Consider the following 15,704-nt stretch of genomic DNA (forward strand, 5'->3'; position numbering starts at 1 on the left):
TTTCGCTGTAGAGAGGTGCAGGGCCGCGCAGAGCTAACAGCTGATCCCTGGAGTAAACAATGGAGCCATGTGCGAAGCTGAGGGGATCCGCAGACGCACTCCCAAAAAAGTTAAAAAACAATGAAAAACAGAACACAAAAGTAATAAAATTGGTCCCCCTATGTGCAGACTTGCAAAAGGCAATGACCACATAAAAGAAAACCCGTAAGGCGGGCCAAGAAACAATAGAAAAGAATAGAAAAGGAAAAAGAGAAGAGAGAGCTGCCGTAACTAGCTGCTGCTCCTGCAGCGCCATCTGCACAGTGTCTGACACAAATATCTTCATGTTCACCATCGTTGGTGACGTCTGCTCTGTGTGGTCTGAACGTCCAGTGAAATAAATGAGGAACATGTTGGTCTCAGTTCTGCAGTAGTTTTTTCTGATAGTGGGCTCTGTGGCCCAGTCTGGCATCTATTAAAAAAGTTATTCTATTCGTTGCCTCGGTCCACTGTCCCCACATTCACATTCACAAATTTCTACATTCAAACTGTAGAGTGGGGACGAGGCAGAACATGGTTCACTGGTTCTGACTGTTCATTTTAACAGTGTGTTTGTGTGACTGGAGTCAAAGTCCAGGTTTATTGTTTCACTTTATGACTTTTTACTGCTTCTCCCAGTGCATGCTGGGAGTGGAGGACGCTCAGAGTGTCTGCGTTTCAGGGTGAGTATGTTTTCTGTCTCTTTCTGTTGTTGGTTCTCTCTGTCGATAAAGTCGGTGTCGTCGTTGAACCAGGTGATTCAGGAAACCTTTGTCCAGGTGGAACCGCTGGTTAATCCGGACAAAGGTGGTTTAGTCCAAAGTCCCTCAGTTTATTAGAGAGAACTCTGAGACACAGACAGTGAATGATTTCTATGGAGCTGTGATGATTCTTGTCGGGTCTAAAATAGCCACAACACTTTTCATACGCTGAGAGACGAAGACAATAAAACACAACAAGGACACTCTTTGGCCTTTTTACTTGCAAGGGGAGCCGGCCTGAGATCTTAGCATCATAAATGCTTCACCCAGGAATTTCCACCTCCGACTCCGTCCGTCTCCCCTTTGTACAAGCTTTTTATTAAAGATGAGACACACCCTGAAGTTACAGATGTGGGTGTATGCTATGGTTACATGATGAATATAAGATGATCATATTGCAAGAAAAAGAAACTCCATACAAGGATAAAACATTGGTTATAGGCGTATAGCAACAAGAACTGTTCAACTCCAAGGCCGCTGACCTTTTCTGACCTTTCCTGTTTCCCGTCTGTGTGCAAAGTGCAGCTTCAGCACAGTACAACATGCTCTTGTTGCTTACAGGATTAAACATCACACACATGTATCCTTCATAATGACAATAAGTAAAAAACAAGAAATTATCCTTATGAGTGAAGTAACATTGTAATAAGAAAATTATAAATCAGTGAGTAAATCATATTTACTCTAACAATTCTGTTCATTATTGATCCATCTGATGATTCTTTTCCTGCTTCATCCATCAACTGTTTGTTCTGTTCAGAACCAGAATCAAGTGAGAAACTGTCAAATCTTCATGTGTAAAGTAAATAGTAACTGTACCTGCTGGCAATTTCAAAATGTCCTAAATGTAGTTTAAAGGTGAGATTTTGAACAGAAAATGGAGAAAAGTAGAAAGAGAGCACATCTAATCCAAGCTGGGTTCAGAAGCAGGACTAAATACATCTGTGAGTTAAAACCAGAGATTGTCTGAACACTGAAATCAAACCAGTGTTCATCAGAAAAACACTGATGTGAACAGGAGCCGAGGTTTCTCCACACAGAGAATGACAATCCCAGCTCCAATGAAGGGATCACATGATGAAAAGTAACACTGTTGTTTCACTGGACTCAGAACTGAGGTCTGCAGTTGGACCTCTGGAGAAACAAAGTGATGACAGCGTTTTTCATTCAGTCCAGTTTCTTCTAATTCATGTTGAATATGTTTGATAAAGATTTGATTGAGTCCGTTGTTGAGTTTTGAACTGTGTCTGTTTTAGATTCCCCTGTTTGTAACCTCCAGGACTTTTAGGCTGCTCCAGTACTGCAGTACAATACTTAGTGTACTTTACTAGAGTATTTCTATTTTCTTCTCCACTACATGACAGATGGAGATATTCTACTTTTTATTTCACTACATATCTCTTCAGTTACAGTTACTTTTAGAATTAATTAATTAATTTTAAAGACAAACCAAAAAATAATAATAATGAAACATTATATATAGAATATAAGTGTTACATATTAAACAACTGAAGTAATTAGTACATTAAACAGAATTTGAATTAGAATAGACTTTATTGTCATTGCACATGGGGAGTACAACTAAACTGTGGGTGCTCTTCTCAACAACAGTGAGCTGAAATATAATACAGTAGAATAGTAGTAGAATAACAGTATAACAATAGAACGACTACCACCTATCAGGTGGCCCAGTGGAATTGCACAGTGTATCTTGGTGGGATGATCCAGGGAAAGAAGCCATTTGTTGGTGGTTTGAGACTTTGTTGACCTGAGGTGACGTCCAGACAGCAACATTTCAATCTCCTGTGATGGCTAAGACAACAAGACCTGGATATATCGTCCAAGGAGGGCAGAGGGCAGCCGGTGATTGTTTGAGCTGTATTTATCACCCTCTCCACAGTTTTCCTGTCCACTGCTGTGGAGCCTGCAGACCACACACCTGACAGTGTGTCAGCCGCTGCTGAGCTTTCTTCATTAAGGCTTTCATGTTAGGGGCATTATAATCATTATAATGATTATAATGACAATAATAGTGGAGCGTGCACAGGATTCAGCAACTGAACAGAGCTGTCGCCAGGTGAGTATGGTGGTCTAGGAGAGGAGACAGAGTTAGTTTGAGTCTTTGGCTGGATCTTGGATAATGTTACGTAAGGAATACTAACTGAAGTCTTGGTGAGTGGTGGTCGAGTCTAAGGGAGGAGTGAACTAGATAGGAGATTGGGAGGTGACGTAAACTGTTGAGTGGTGAACCAGAAGTAGTGGTTCACCACCAATGAATATGGTGGTGGATCCAAGATGGCCAAGAGCAGAGAAAAGCACATCTTGATTGGAGAGTGAGCTATGTTGCACAAGCAAAATCAGTAATGAAACACACAATGTCAGTAGACAGTTTTCCAGATATCCAAGGTGCAGAGCAAGAGACAATCCGAGATCATGCACAAAGAGCTGTCCAAACAGTAGAGTCCATAAACTAATAAAGACATCCAAACAAACTAGGTCAACACAGAAAGGCAGCACTGATATCAGAGATCCAGTAGGGCAGTAAGCTATGTCAAGAGACGGCCCAGGCCATACACAGGAATATCCAACACAAACAGAAACAGAAAACACTCATGGTACCGAAAGGATGAGCAGAGGCAGGTTCCGGTCAGGCAGGTTGGTCAGGAAGTCAGTCCGAAAGGAAACGCTGGATAGTTTGTCTCCTTAGTTTATGTGAGACTATCTGGCAGAGTTGAGAGGCACGTGGAGCTGCTTAAGAAGGGAAGGAGTGGCACAGGTGTGAATAATGAGCATTCAGAGCTGTGAGGCAGGGAGGGGGAATAACCGGAGATCAGGCAGGAGAAAGCTGGGATCGTGACATCAACCGGCGTGGTATAATCAGGGAACGTGATGATAGTATTGGTTGCTGGGATGGAGTGCAGTCCTAGGTATACAGGGCGTACAGTAGGGGGCTCAGCACACCAGTAATGGGTGTGAGCGTGGTGGAGAGGTGGGGGCCGGAACCAGAACGGTTTAATCCAGATGCAGGTGGGAGAGGGGACCTACAGTTTGAACAGTTTGGTGACTAGTATGTCCAGGATGATTGTATTGAAACGCAGAGCCGTAGTCCACGAAGAGCATCCTCACATAGCTCTTTGATTCTTTTGGTGGTGGTCAAAGGAGGTTGGGTTTTTACTTTTCTTTTATTTTACTTTGTCTTGTCTCTTGAGGACACGTCAAAAAGCAAAGGTGTTGTTTCCAATCGTTGTTAACCAATCCACTGCCATCTCTACTAAACATTTCCATGTCTCCACTGATCTGTCATTAGGACCAACTGGACCTTTCCACTCATTAATAATAAACCTTCAATTACACCTAAGTTTGACAGTGTTTATTAAATTATTAATTTTTATCAATGAGGTTGGTGATAAACCATCTTAAATGAACTTTGATTGTACAGTGAGTTAAAAAGTTACAAGTGGAAGAAGAAATCACTGTGACAGTGTCTGTTGTGACCAGGTCATAACGTTACATCTTATTATTGGTTCTTCATCCAGTTGATATTTCGACTGTCAGGTCTAACTTCAGTCTAATCTGAAGAAGAAGTTCCAGTGTGTGTTTGAGGGGATTGCTAAAGCAGGAAACCCAACCCTTCTGAACCAGATCTACACAGAGCTCTACATCACAGAGGGAGGGACTGGAGAGGTCAATGATGAACATGAGGTCAGACAGATTGAAACAGCATCCAGGAAACCACACAGACCAGAAACAACCATCAGACAAGAAGACATCTTTAAAGGCTCATCTGGAAGAGAGGAACCAATCAGAACAGTGATGACAAAGGGAGTGGCTGGCATTGGGAAAACAGTGTAACACAGAAGTTCACTCTGGACTGGGCTGAAGACAAAGCCAACCAGGACATACAGTTCACATTTCCATTGACCTTCAGAGAGCTGAATGTGCTGAAAGAGAAAAAGTTCAGCTTGGTGGAACTTGTTCATCACTTCTTTACTGAAACCAAAGAAGCAGGAATCTGCAGGTTTGAACAGTTCCAGGTTGTGTTCATCTTCGACGGTCTGGATGAGTGTCGACTTCCTCTGGACTTCCACAACAATCAGATCCTGACTGATGTGACAGAGTCCACCTCAGTGGATGTGCTGCTGACAAACCTGATCAGGGGGAACCTGCTTCCCTCTGCTCGCCTCTGGATAACCACACGACCTGCAGCAGCCAATCAGATCCCTCCTGAGTGTGTTGACATGGTGACAGAGGACAGAGGGTTCACTGACCCACAGAAGGAGGAGTACTTCAGGAAGAGGTTCAGAGATGAGGAACAGGCCAGAAGAATCATCTCCCACATCAAGACATCACGAAGCCTCCACATCATGTGTCACATCCCAGTCTTCTGCTGGATCACTGCTACAGTTCTGGAGGATGTGTTGAAAACCAGAGAGGGAGGAGAGCTGCCCCAGACCCTGACTGAGATGTACATCCACTTCCTGGTGGTTCAGTCCAAACTGAAGAACATCAAGTATGATGAAGGAGCTGGGACAGATCCACACTGGAGTCCAGAGAGCAGGAAGATGATTGAGTCTCTGGGAAACTGGCTTTTGAGCAGCTGCAGAAAGGAAACCTATCTTCTATGAATCAGACCTGACAGAGTGGTGGCATCGATATCAGAGCAGCCTCAGTGTACTCAGGAGTGTTTACACAGATCTTTAAAGAGGAGAGAGGACTGTACCAGGACAAGGTGTTCTGCTTCGTCCATCTGAGTGTTCAGGAGTTTCTGGCTGCTCTTCATGTCCATCTGACCTTCATCAACTCTGGAGTCAATCTGCTGCCTGAAGGGCTGTCAACTTCTCTGAGGCCCAAACATTCAGACCTAAACTCAACTTCTTCACCAGAGTGCTGTGAACAAGACCATAGAGAGTCCAAAGGGACACCTGGACTTGTTTCTCCGCTTTCTCCTTGGTCTTTCACTGGAGACCAATCAGACTCCTCCTACGAGGTCTTCAGACAAGACAGGAAGTAACTCAGAGATCAATCAGGAAACAATTAAGTACATTAGAAGAAGATCAGAGAGACTCCCTCAGCAGAGAAAAGCATTAACCTGTTCCACTGTCTGAAGAACTGAATGATCGGTCTCTAGCTGAGCATATGCAATGGTAACCTGGCCTCAGAAAGTCACTCCACAATCACTGTCTCCTGCTCAGTGGTCAGCTCTGCTCTTCATGTTGGTGTCATCAGGAAAGATCTGGACGTGTTTGATGTCATTTAAATTACTCTTCAAACTTTTCAGAGAAGGATCTTCTGTTTGTGCTGGGAGTCGTCAAAGTCTCCAAGAAAGTTGTGTAAGTGTAAAGATAGTGGAATTTATAAATCTACAGCTACTGAATTTCAACAACGGACAAAACAAATTACAGGTTTTCTTGTAATACAACTTATTTAATAATATCTTAACACAAATGTTGTCGTTTTATACATCGCTGTTTTTCAGACTGAGTGGCTGTAACCTCTCAGAGAGAAGCTGTGAAGCTCTGTCCTCAGTTCTCAGCTCCCAGTCCTGTAGTCTGAGAGAACGGGACCTGAGTAACAACGACCTGCGGGATTCAGGAAGCTTCTGTCTGCTGGACTGGAGAATCCACACTGTAAACTGAAACTCTCAGGTTATGATTCATTAACTAAAATTTATTTTCATCCAGTACTTTTCTTGTACACTTAGAAATTTTTTTTTTTCCTGTTAATGCTGTTTTTAACAGGACAGTGACAAAAAAGGTTTTGTCACAAAAATAAATTTTCAGATTTTGTGCATTAATTAGTCATTATATGTGACCTGATCTTCCCCAAATTAATAATTAAATAACCATATTTTTCTGACTGACTCGCTGACATAAAGTAAAATTCATGATCTTTAATGTCTTTATTGAACAGACTTGTAGTTCTAAACCACACCTCCATTCTTCACTTCATTGACTGGACTTCAGGTTTGCTAACACCTGACTCTAGTTGATGTTGTTTGACATTAGACAGTGTTTCGCTTACTTTTTACACCATCACTCTGTATGTTTAATGATTGTGTTCAATAAGACATAAAAGTATGTAGCACTGTATGTAGCTAAAATCCCTTAAAATACACATAGGAGTATGTGGTGTTGGTTTGTACAAATACCACCTTCACCAAGTCTCCTGTGTGTCGTTTTGGTGTCTGCAGACTGTCAGGCTGTCTGATCACAGAGGAAGGCTGTGCTTCTCTGGCCTCAGCTCTGAGCTCCAACCCCTCCCATCTGAGAGACCTGGACCTGAGCTACAATCATCCAGGAGACTCAGGAGTGAAGCTGCTGTCTGCTGGACTGGAAGATCCACACTGGAGACTGGACACCCTCAGGTATGGAGACGCCTGCTGCAGCCACAGACAATGTCTGATAATTAATAATAAATCAATGTTATTAAGTATTATATAATTAATTAATCAATACAATTATAATTAACTGATGATGCAGAAGTTCAGGACGTCAGATGTAACTGTCAGTAAATGTCCTCTATTCCTCTGTGGTACCTGGTTGCTCCACTAGGTGGTGCCTCTGTTTGTTTAGATGAATAAAACAAACGTAACTCTTTGTCATGAAAGCCCATCCCTACATACAAGCCTCCATTAGAACAGAACCAGAACACACTGTGTGTATGAGAGCCATGTAATGCCATGTGTGCATGCTGAAAGAGAATGTGCTGCTCTGACCCCCTCCTCCTTTCAGGGTGGAGCCTGGTGGAGTCCGATGGTTGAGACCAGGTCTGAGGAAGTGTAAGTGTGTTTTTAATGAGACTGATGAAAACAAAGCAGCAACATTCAACCATCTTCAACTTCACTGTCACATCACTCCTTCAAATCCCTGATGTCATGAGTCCTCATCAAACTGATGTAACAGTCCTGCAACTTGAAGGACTGGCGCAGTGCCTCCACTGTCCGATGTAGGGGGGGAGAGGGTTTGTCCAGATGATGTTAGCCTTGGCCAACATCCTCCTTCACCCACTGCCTCCACAAGTCAGTGGACAGCCCAGACAGAATGGGCCCTCCTGACCAGCTTTTTGGCCCTTGTCTGTGCCGGTCTGTGCTGCCTCTCCCCAGCAGTAACCACGGCGTAGTGGATACAGAGGCTACCACAGAGTCATAAAAATGTCCGTAAGAGAGGCCGCACACTCCAAAGGACCATCAGGCCTCCTCAGAAGGTGGAGGCCGAATTTTGGCCCTCCTTGTACAGGGCATGCGGTGGTGTGAGTCCAGTCCAATTTCTTGTTGAGGTGAACACCCAGGTAACTTAAAACTGTCCACTACCTCATATGTCCAAACCCGGATGCTCACGGGTGTGTTGGGTATCCTCCCTCATCCGAAGTCAATACCACCTTCCCCTTTGTCTTACGTGGTGTCAGCACAAAGTGGTTGCGCTCACACCATCCACAATGAATGACCTGTACTCCAGCCGCCCCCCCTCGTTCCCCCCCGGACACAAAACAGCCACAATGGCCGAGTCGTCCAGAACTTGCTGGGGTACAACTGCTGGTGTCGTACGTGAAGTCCGAATGTGTAAGGGTGAAAAGAACGTGTGAGAGCACCGTCCCCTGAGGAGCCCCAGTGCTGGAACACCCCAACCTCTCTGACCACAGTTTGTGTACCTCACTACTGTGGTGCCTGTTGGTGGGGTAGTCGGTTGTCCATGCAGCCATATCGTCCGTCCCTCCTGCCCCTTCAGCTTCGCTCTCAGCATAGCTGGGCCGGATGGTGTTTGAGGCCGACTGAGAAGTCAAGAAACTGACCCTCACAGCGTGTCCACGACAGCATTCTCCAGGTAGGCAAACGCCCGGTGCGCATAAGACAGCGTCATCCACTCCATGATGTCGGCCTGTAGGCACAAACTGCAGCGGATCCATCGGGTGCTGACCACTGAGGCGAGTGGACTGAGGATAGAGACCTCGTCCATGGTCTTCATCAGGTGGGAGGGTCAAGGCTACTGGTCTGGTATTGATTGGCTCCTTTAGCGTGCGCCATCCTTAGGAACCCGGAACCACACGGAGAGTCTTCCCAGGATTCGAGGACGCCTCCAGACTCGCTCGCTCAGGTGAAGAGTTAATGACCACCTCACAGAGCTTGTCAGCACAGTCCCCTGAGCAGTCCGGTCCGATGCCGTCTGGACTCAGCTTCCTGGTCTTAAGTCCGCCTCAGTTTGCTCTCCCTTACAACTGAATAAAGTGAGGCAACAGGGGGGTGGAGGTGGTGGGCAGAGATGGGATGTTTGTTATGGGTTTGGTGTGCATGGTGAGAGTGCGTGGGGTGGGGTGTTGGTTTAGCTGCGTTACTGGTAATGTGTGTACAGTGTTAGGGGGAGGGCTTTGACTCAAACTGTTGAAGAAGCTTTAACTCGTGGCCAAGCCCTGATGCTTCATCATAGATGCCACCTGCATTCTCCTGTTCCGTGCAGTGAGGGTCTTGTATAGGCCTCTCCAACACATCATCGAGTGTTGTTGTTCTCTCCCAGCCCGCTCCTCCACTTCCTCCGTGTACGTGTTTTCGTGGCCTGTCTGATTTATGCTATTGAGGTCATGTGCGTGAACTCTTTTTCGGCCCTCTCTGTCCCTGAAATAAAAACCCTCCTCTTCTCCTCAGTAGGGCTCTCAGCTCAGGGGTCAACCCACGGGCTTGCTGTTAGAGAACAACGCACGCACCCTCCGAGTTGGTACAAGGTTCTCTACACAGAAGTTGAATGTAAGTCAGTGATGCAGTGTGGTCAGGCTGTCGATGTCTTCTCCATGAGAGCTGCAGATGTCTACCAGTCCGTGTGTCTGGAAACGTCCTCTCAATCTCTCATTGGCCATCAGAAGTCCAACACCTCACTGACTTCTTCGGGGTGGTTCTCTCTCCCCTGGTTTTGTATTCAGGAAGCAAGAAAAGCAATGCCAGGTTAGTGATCGAGCGGGCCGAGTGGGGGAGAAGGGGATGGAGTCGTAATGCGTCCTTAACGATCGCATACAGTAAGTCCAGCGTCTTGTTCTCCCTGGTGTGGCACTTAACATGCGGGTGCCGGTCTGCAGGCGCGTACACCGCTCCGGGTAGTCCGCTCGCAAGGCTGCCCGCTTGCGTCGGCCGAGAGGGATGTACACGTTAACACTAAATGAAAAACTACTCCATCGTAGGATGTAAAACGGGCCGAATGCCCAAACAGCGAGACTCGATGTAACGGGTGCAAAGCGTGTTCCTTAACAGAGAGTGCGCCGGGTTCAAACCATCTCCTGCGTTAATAAACACACCGCAGTCCCCTCCGCATTTCTTCTTACACTGTCTCCCGAACTCCGTCCCCACGAACCAGTTATGATCCATCAAGGGCGACCAACACGAGTCCGGCGTCGATATTCGTTCAAGCCAGTCTCAGTGAACACATGAGCTAACACTCCCTGTACTCCTGCGTAGCCGGTCAGCGCAGTCAGCTCGTCCATCTTGTTGGAGAGGGAACGGACGTTTCCCATAAGGATGGATGGGACGTATGGGTTGTTGTACCTCCTCCATCTCCTCTCCGAAGCCTTCGTCCTGCTGCTCTAGTCCTCTCCGTTTCCTCTCCGTATTGTCAGTGGTACCTCATTTTCGCTGTAGAGAGGTGTGCCAGGGCCGCGCAGAAGCTAACGCCTGATCCCTGGAGTAAAACAATGGGAGCCATGTCGAAGCGAGGGATCCGCAACGCACTGCCCAAAAAAAGTTAAAAAACAATGAAAAACAGAACACAAAATAATAAAATTGGTCCCCCTAATGTGCAGACTTGCAAAAGGAATGACCACATACGAAAGAAAGACCCGGTAAGGCCGGGCAAGAAACAATAGAAAAGAAATAGAAAAGGAAAAGAGAAGAGAAGCGCCGTAACGAGCTGCTGCTCCTGCAGCGCCAGCTGCACATGTCTGACGACAAATATGGCTTCATGTGCACATCGTTGGTGGACGTCTGCTCGGTGTCTGAACGTCCAGTGAAATAAATGAAGGAACAGTTGTGGTCCTCAGTTCGCAGTAGATTTTTTCTTCGATAGGGGCTCGTGGCCAGTCTGCATACTATTAAAAAAAGTTATTCTATCGTTGCCTCGGTCCCACGGCCCACATTCAACTTCACAAATTTCTCTACATTCAAACTGTAGGGGGGGCGAGCCAACTGGGTTCACTGGTTCTGACTGTTTCTTTTAAAACAGTGTGGTTTGTGTGTGACTGGTAGTCAAAGTCCAGGTTTATTGTTTCATTTAGTTAGTATTTACGCTTTTACGTCGCCCGTGCATGCTGGGAGGGGAGACGGCAAGTGTGTCGCTTGGTCAGGGGAATTATGTTTTCCCTGTATCTTCTGTTTTGGTTTCTCTTGTCGATAAAGTCGGTGTCTCGTGAACCAGGTGATGTCAGGAAACCTGTGTCCCAGGTGGAGCCGGGCGCGGGGGGGGTGGTTAAACCGGACAGGAAGGTGGTTTAGTTCCAAGTCCCTCAGTTTAGAGAGAGAAACTTCTGAGACACAGACGTAGATGATTCTATGAGGTGGATGATGGGGGTCTGGTCGTGGGGGGAGGGTCTAAAATAGCCACAACACGTTTCATAACGCTGAAGAACGAAAACGAAAACACAACAGGACACCTTTGGCTTTGTTACTTGCAAGGGGACCGCCCTGAGATCTTAGCATCATAAATGCTGTCACGGAGAGCCGGGATAGGGGAGGAGTAGGGAGGTCGCACCGTGGAGGGAGAGAGGGGAATAAAACGGGACGGAGCAACAATACGTAGGGAGGGGAGGGCCTGCCGTGGCTGCGGAAGGGGGGGCATGGCTAAAAAAGTATAAGGATAAAGGTCAGGCGGAGAGAAAGAAAGAGAAGAGAAGAAGAAAGCGAAAAAAGTAAAAAAAAAAAAATGATGTATGAAGATAGAGAAAAAAATAATATAGGAAGGTGGCATCGTGGAGAGAGAGGGAGAGAAAAAACAAAAAAAAAAAAAAAAAAAAAAAAAAAAAAAAAAAAAAAAAAAAAAAGAAAAAAAAAAAAAAAAAAAAAAAAAAAAAAAAAAAAAAAAAAAAAAAAAAAAAAAAAAAAAAAACACGGGGGGGGGGGGGGGGTAAAAAAAAAAAAAAGAGAAAAAAAAAAACCCTGAAAGTTGACAGGGAAAAATGGGGGGGGGTGGTGTGGAAAGAGGAGAAAGAGGGGTGGGCAGATTAGAGTAGTGAGAAAAAGAAGGTTTACACAACAACAGTGATGGGAGAATGAATAAGAAAGAATGATCATAGGTTGGCGCGGGCGTTACACAAGGCAAAAAAAACAAAAAAAACAGTCGGCATACAAGTAGTGTGGTGAAAAGCAGGGGGGAGGGGGGGAAAGGAGGGGGGGAGGAGAAAGGGTGGACTAAAGCTGGCAACGAGGAGGAGGGGCGTCGAATAAGAGAGACAAACAAGAACGTTCAGAACGATAACGGTACACAGTGAAGGGCCACTGTCTCTAAAACAAAAGAAGAGAAGGGAAAGAAAAATAAGATGAAGAAAGAAGATGGAGGGTGGGAGATTCGACTGACCTGGTGGGGAAAAGAGAGAAAGTTGCCGTGATAATGGGGTCGGGGGGGGGGGGGATGCACCTCTGTGGCTTTCTCGGCTCCCCCGTCTGTGTAAAAATAAGACACAATCAAAAAATACATACAAAAATAAACAGATCTCATCAACATGCTCTTGTTGCTAAGGAGTAAACAGAAGAAACACACCAATGTGGATTCCGATATCAGAAAATGGAAAATGAAGTAAAAAAAGAAAAATGAGAAGTTATGCGCTAAAAATATGAGTTGGAGAGGGTAACAGTGTTGACATATGAAAAATAAGGATAACAAGTAAAGCAAGATGAGTGCAAGTCGACTAGAAATGGTAGACTCAGCACTATGTGGCTTGTTCTTACAGAATCATATTGACAGTGCCGGATGGATGTAACATGTGACTAGGAAATACGGTTAATCGCTGCTATCACAGCCAGTCAGACTGTAAAGATAGGTTACATGATGTACATGGTAGCCGGACAAGTACGCTAGTGAGAAACTTGTCAACTATCTTACATTTGTAAAGTAAATAGTAACTGACCTGCTGGCAATTTCAAAATGTCCTAAATGTAGTTTAAAGGTGAGATTTTACAGAAATGGAGAAAGTAGAAAGAGAGAACATCGAATCCAAGCTGGTTCAGAAGCAGGACTAAATACATCTGGAGTTAAAACCAGATGATTGTCGGAACACTAGAAATAAAACCAGTGTTCATCAGAAAAAACCTGATGTGAAAAGGGCCGAGGTGTTGCTCCACACAGAGAATACAATCCCAGCTCCAATGAAGGGATCACATGAGAAAGTAACACGGTTGTTTTCATCACGGGCTCAAAAGAACTGAGGTCTGCAGTGGACCTCTGGAGAAACAAAGGGATGACAGCCGGTTTTCATTCATTCCATTTCTTCTAATTCATGTTGAATAATGTTTGGATAAAGATTTGATTGAGTCCGTTTTGAGTTTTGACTGTTCTGTTGTAGATCCCCTGTTTGTAAACTCGCAGGACTTTTAGGCGTGCTTCCGGACTGCAGTACAATACTTAGTGTACTTTACAGAGTTTTCTATTTTCTTTATACCCTACGATGCCAGATGGGCAGAGAATTTCTCAGAAAACAACTTTTTATTTCACTCCCTATCTCTTCATTCAGTACTTGTAGAATTAATTAAGTAATTTTAAAGACAAAACCAAAAATAATAATAATGAAACATTATAAAATATAAGTGTTACATATTAAACAGAACTGAAGTAATTAAGTACATTAAACAGAATTTAATAGAATAGAACTTTATTGTCATTTTGCACAGTGGGGGGTAAACTAACTTGGGTCCTCTTCTTCAACAACAGTGAGCTGAAATATAATACAGTAAGAATAGTGTAAAAAGAATAGACAGTATAACAATAGAACCTCTACCACCTATCAGGTGCCCAGTGGAATTTGCCACATTTATCTTGGTGGGATGATCCAGGGAAAGAAGCCTTTGTTGGTGGTATTGAGACTTTGTGTGACCTGAGGACGTCCAGGACAGCAACATTTCAATCTCCTGTGATGGCTAAGACAACAAGACCATGATATTATCGTCCAAGGAGGCAGAGGCAGCCGGTGATTGGTTTTAGCTGTATATTTATCACCCTCTCCACATTTTCCTTCCACTGCTGTGGAGCCTGCAGACCACAACCTGAACAGGTGTGTCACCGCTTGTTGAGCTTTCTTCAATCTCAGGCTTTGCATGGTTGAGGGGCATTATAACAGTATATGATTGATTATAAGACCGATAAAGTGGAGCGTGCACAAGGATTCGCAACTGAACAACGTCCGCCAGGAGTGATGGTGGGGTGATCTTAGGAAAAGGAACGAGGTTATGGGTGTTTTTGTATCGTTTTTGTTGTTCATTGTGGATCTTGGATAATTCGTGTTTACGTAAGGAAATTTACTTAACGTGAATTGCTTTGTGTGATGTGGGTCTGGCGTTCGAGTTATCTAAGGGCAGGAGTGATCTCGGTACATAATGTAATAGGGAAGGATTTTTGGGATTTTGTGTGCGGTGACGGCTAGAGACTATGTTGTGTTAGTTTTTGGATGGAACCAGCAGGGTTGACGAGTTGGTTCTACCACCAACGCATTCGGTGGTGGGTACCCTGGTTGGGATCCGACGGTTCATAGGCTCGAATGCTATGGTCTAGGGCGTCTTTTATGGTGACAATGAGGACGTGTGAGGATGTTTTGTCGGGCTATGGGGGTTGTGCTTGGGGTATTTGGGCTGTTGTGTTTGTGTATGGTGAGGTGTTGGTGTGGTGTGTTGGCTGTGTCGTGTGGTTTGTTTTTGTGGTTTTGGGTGTTTGCCTTTACGATGGTAGGGTCAGTACTTGTGGTGGCTTTGTCTGTTGCTTCTAGTGTTGCTTGGGGGTGGATTGGGGATGTGTTTGGGCAGTGGGACGTCTTAGGCCTCTGTTTGTGTGTTGTGTGGGAGTGGTTGCGTAGTTACGTTGTCGGGGGTTGTGTTGTGGTGGGGGTTTTTGGGGGTAGATTTTTGGTAGGGGGGTTGTGGAGGGGTGGGGGTGGGAGAGGTTTAGGGGGAGGTTTTGGTGGGGGGGGGTGTATAGTGCAGGATTGTTGGTGGTGGGGAGGGTAGCGAGGGGGCAGAGAGGTGGGGAGGAGCTGTCTTTGTTCCACTGAAGGTCGGTATTATTGCGACACGTATGTAGTTGGGGAATACGGGGGAGGTGTTGGTGTCCAGAGGTAGTTGGGGTAGAGCGCTGGCACAGGTCCCCTACGTGGAATACGGGGGGATGTTGGGGGTCGGCGGTGTGAGATGGTTCTGTATTTGGGGCTCTTGTGTTCTTGCTGGGGCTGCTGTGTGCGGTGTGCGTTGTGCGTGTTTGTTTTGACGGTTCTCGGTGTTTCCACGCGCGGGAGATGTTTGGTCAGGTTGGTCTAGTTTTGGGCGTTTTCTGGGCGGGCTGGTTTTGGTTGTGCTCGCGCGTGCTGGGGGGGGGTGTGTCTTAAAGCTTGGGGGTTTGTTTACACACGGATGGTTGGTGGTGGATTGCACAACAGGTCGGCCGGAGACGTAGGGGAGGTTGCGGTCGGGTGTTGGTTATTGTGCGTGGGCGGTGCGGGTGGGGGGTGTCGAAGGGACAGTGGGGGGCACTGTTGTGTCAGTCTGTCGTGGCAATGGGGAGTGTGCGTTGCAGTGGGGGGGGTTCGGTGGGGCCTTGAGTGTTGTCCGCTGGATCGCGTGCGCTTGGCGTGCCGTAGTGGCAGCAGAAAACGGCACCAAGGCGGGTCTAGACTAAAACCGGCTCATGGTAGCCTGGGGAGGAGGAGGGAGGGGGAGGGGAGGGGGGAAATGAGCAACAGTTTCCGTCAGCAGGGGCA

The 15,704-nt window shown here is 45.9% G+C and overlaps 1 protein-coding gene across 1 annotated transcript in view; it reads left to right on the plus strand.

The window, feature by feature from the left end:
• The window catches only part of LOC117153107, a 135,096-nt gene that overhangs the window by 104,333 nt on the left and 15,059 nt on the right, over positions 1–15,704 (plus strand). Inside the window, 3 exon segments of the mRNA XM_033326732.1 lie at positions 6,256–6,406; positions 8,184–8,356; positions 8,660–8,769. Coding sequence (XP_033182623.1) covers positions 6,256–6,406; positions 8,184–8,356; positions 8,660–8,769 — 434 coding nt within the window.

This window comes from Anabas testudineus, chromosome 18 (genome assembly GCF_900324465.2).
Source record: "Anabas testudineus chromosome 18, fAnaTes1.2, whole genome shotgun sequence".
In the NCBI taxonomy this organism is placed as follows: Eukaryota; Metazoa; Chordata; class Actinopteri; order Anabantiformes; family Anabantidae; genus Anabas; species Anabas testudineus.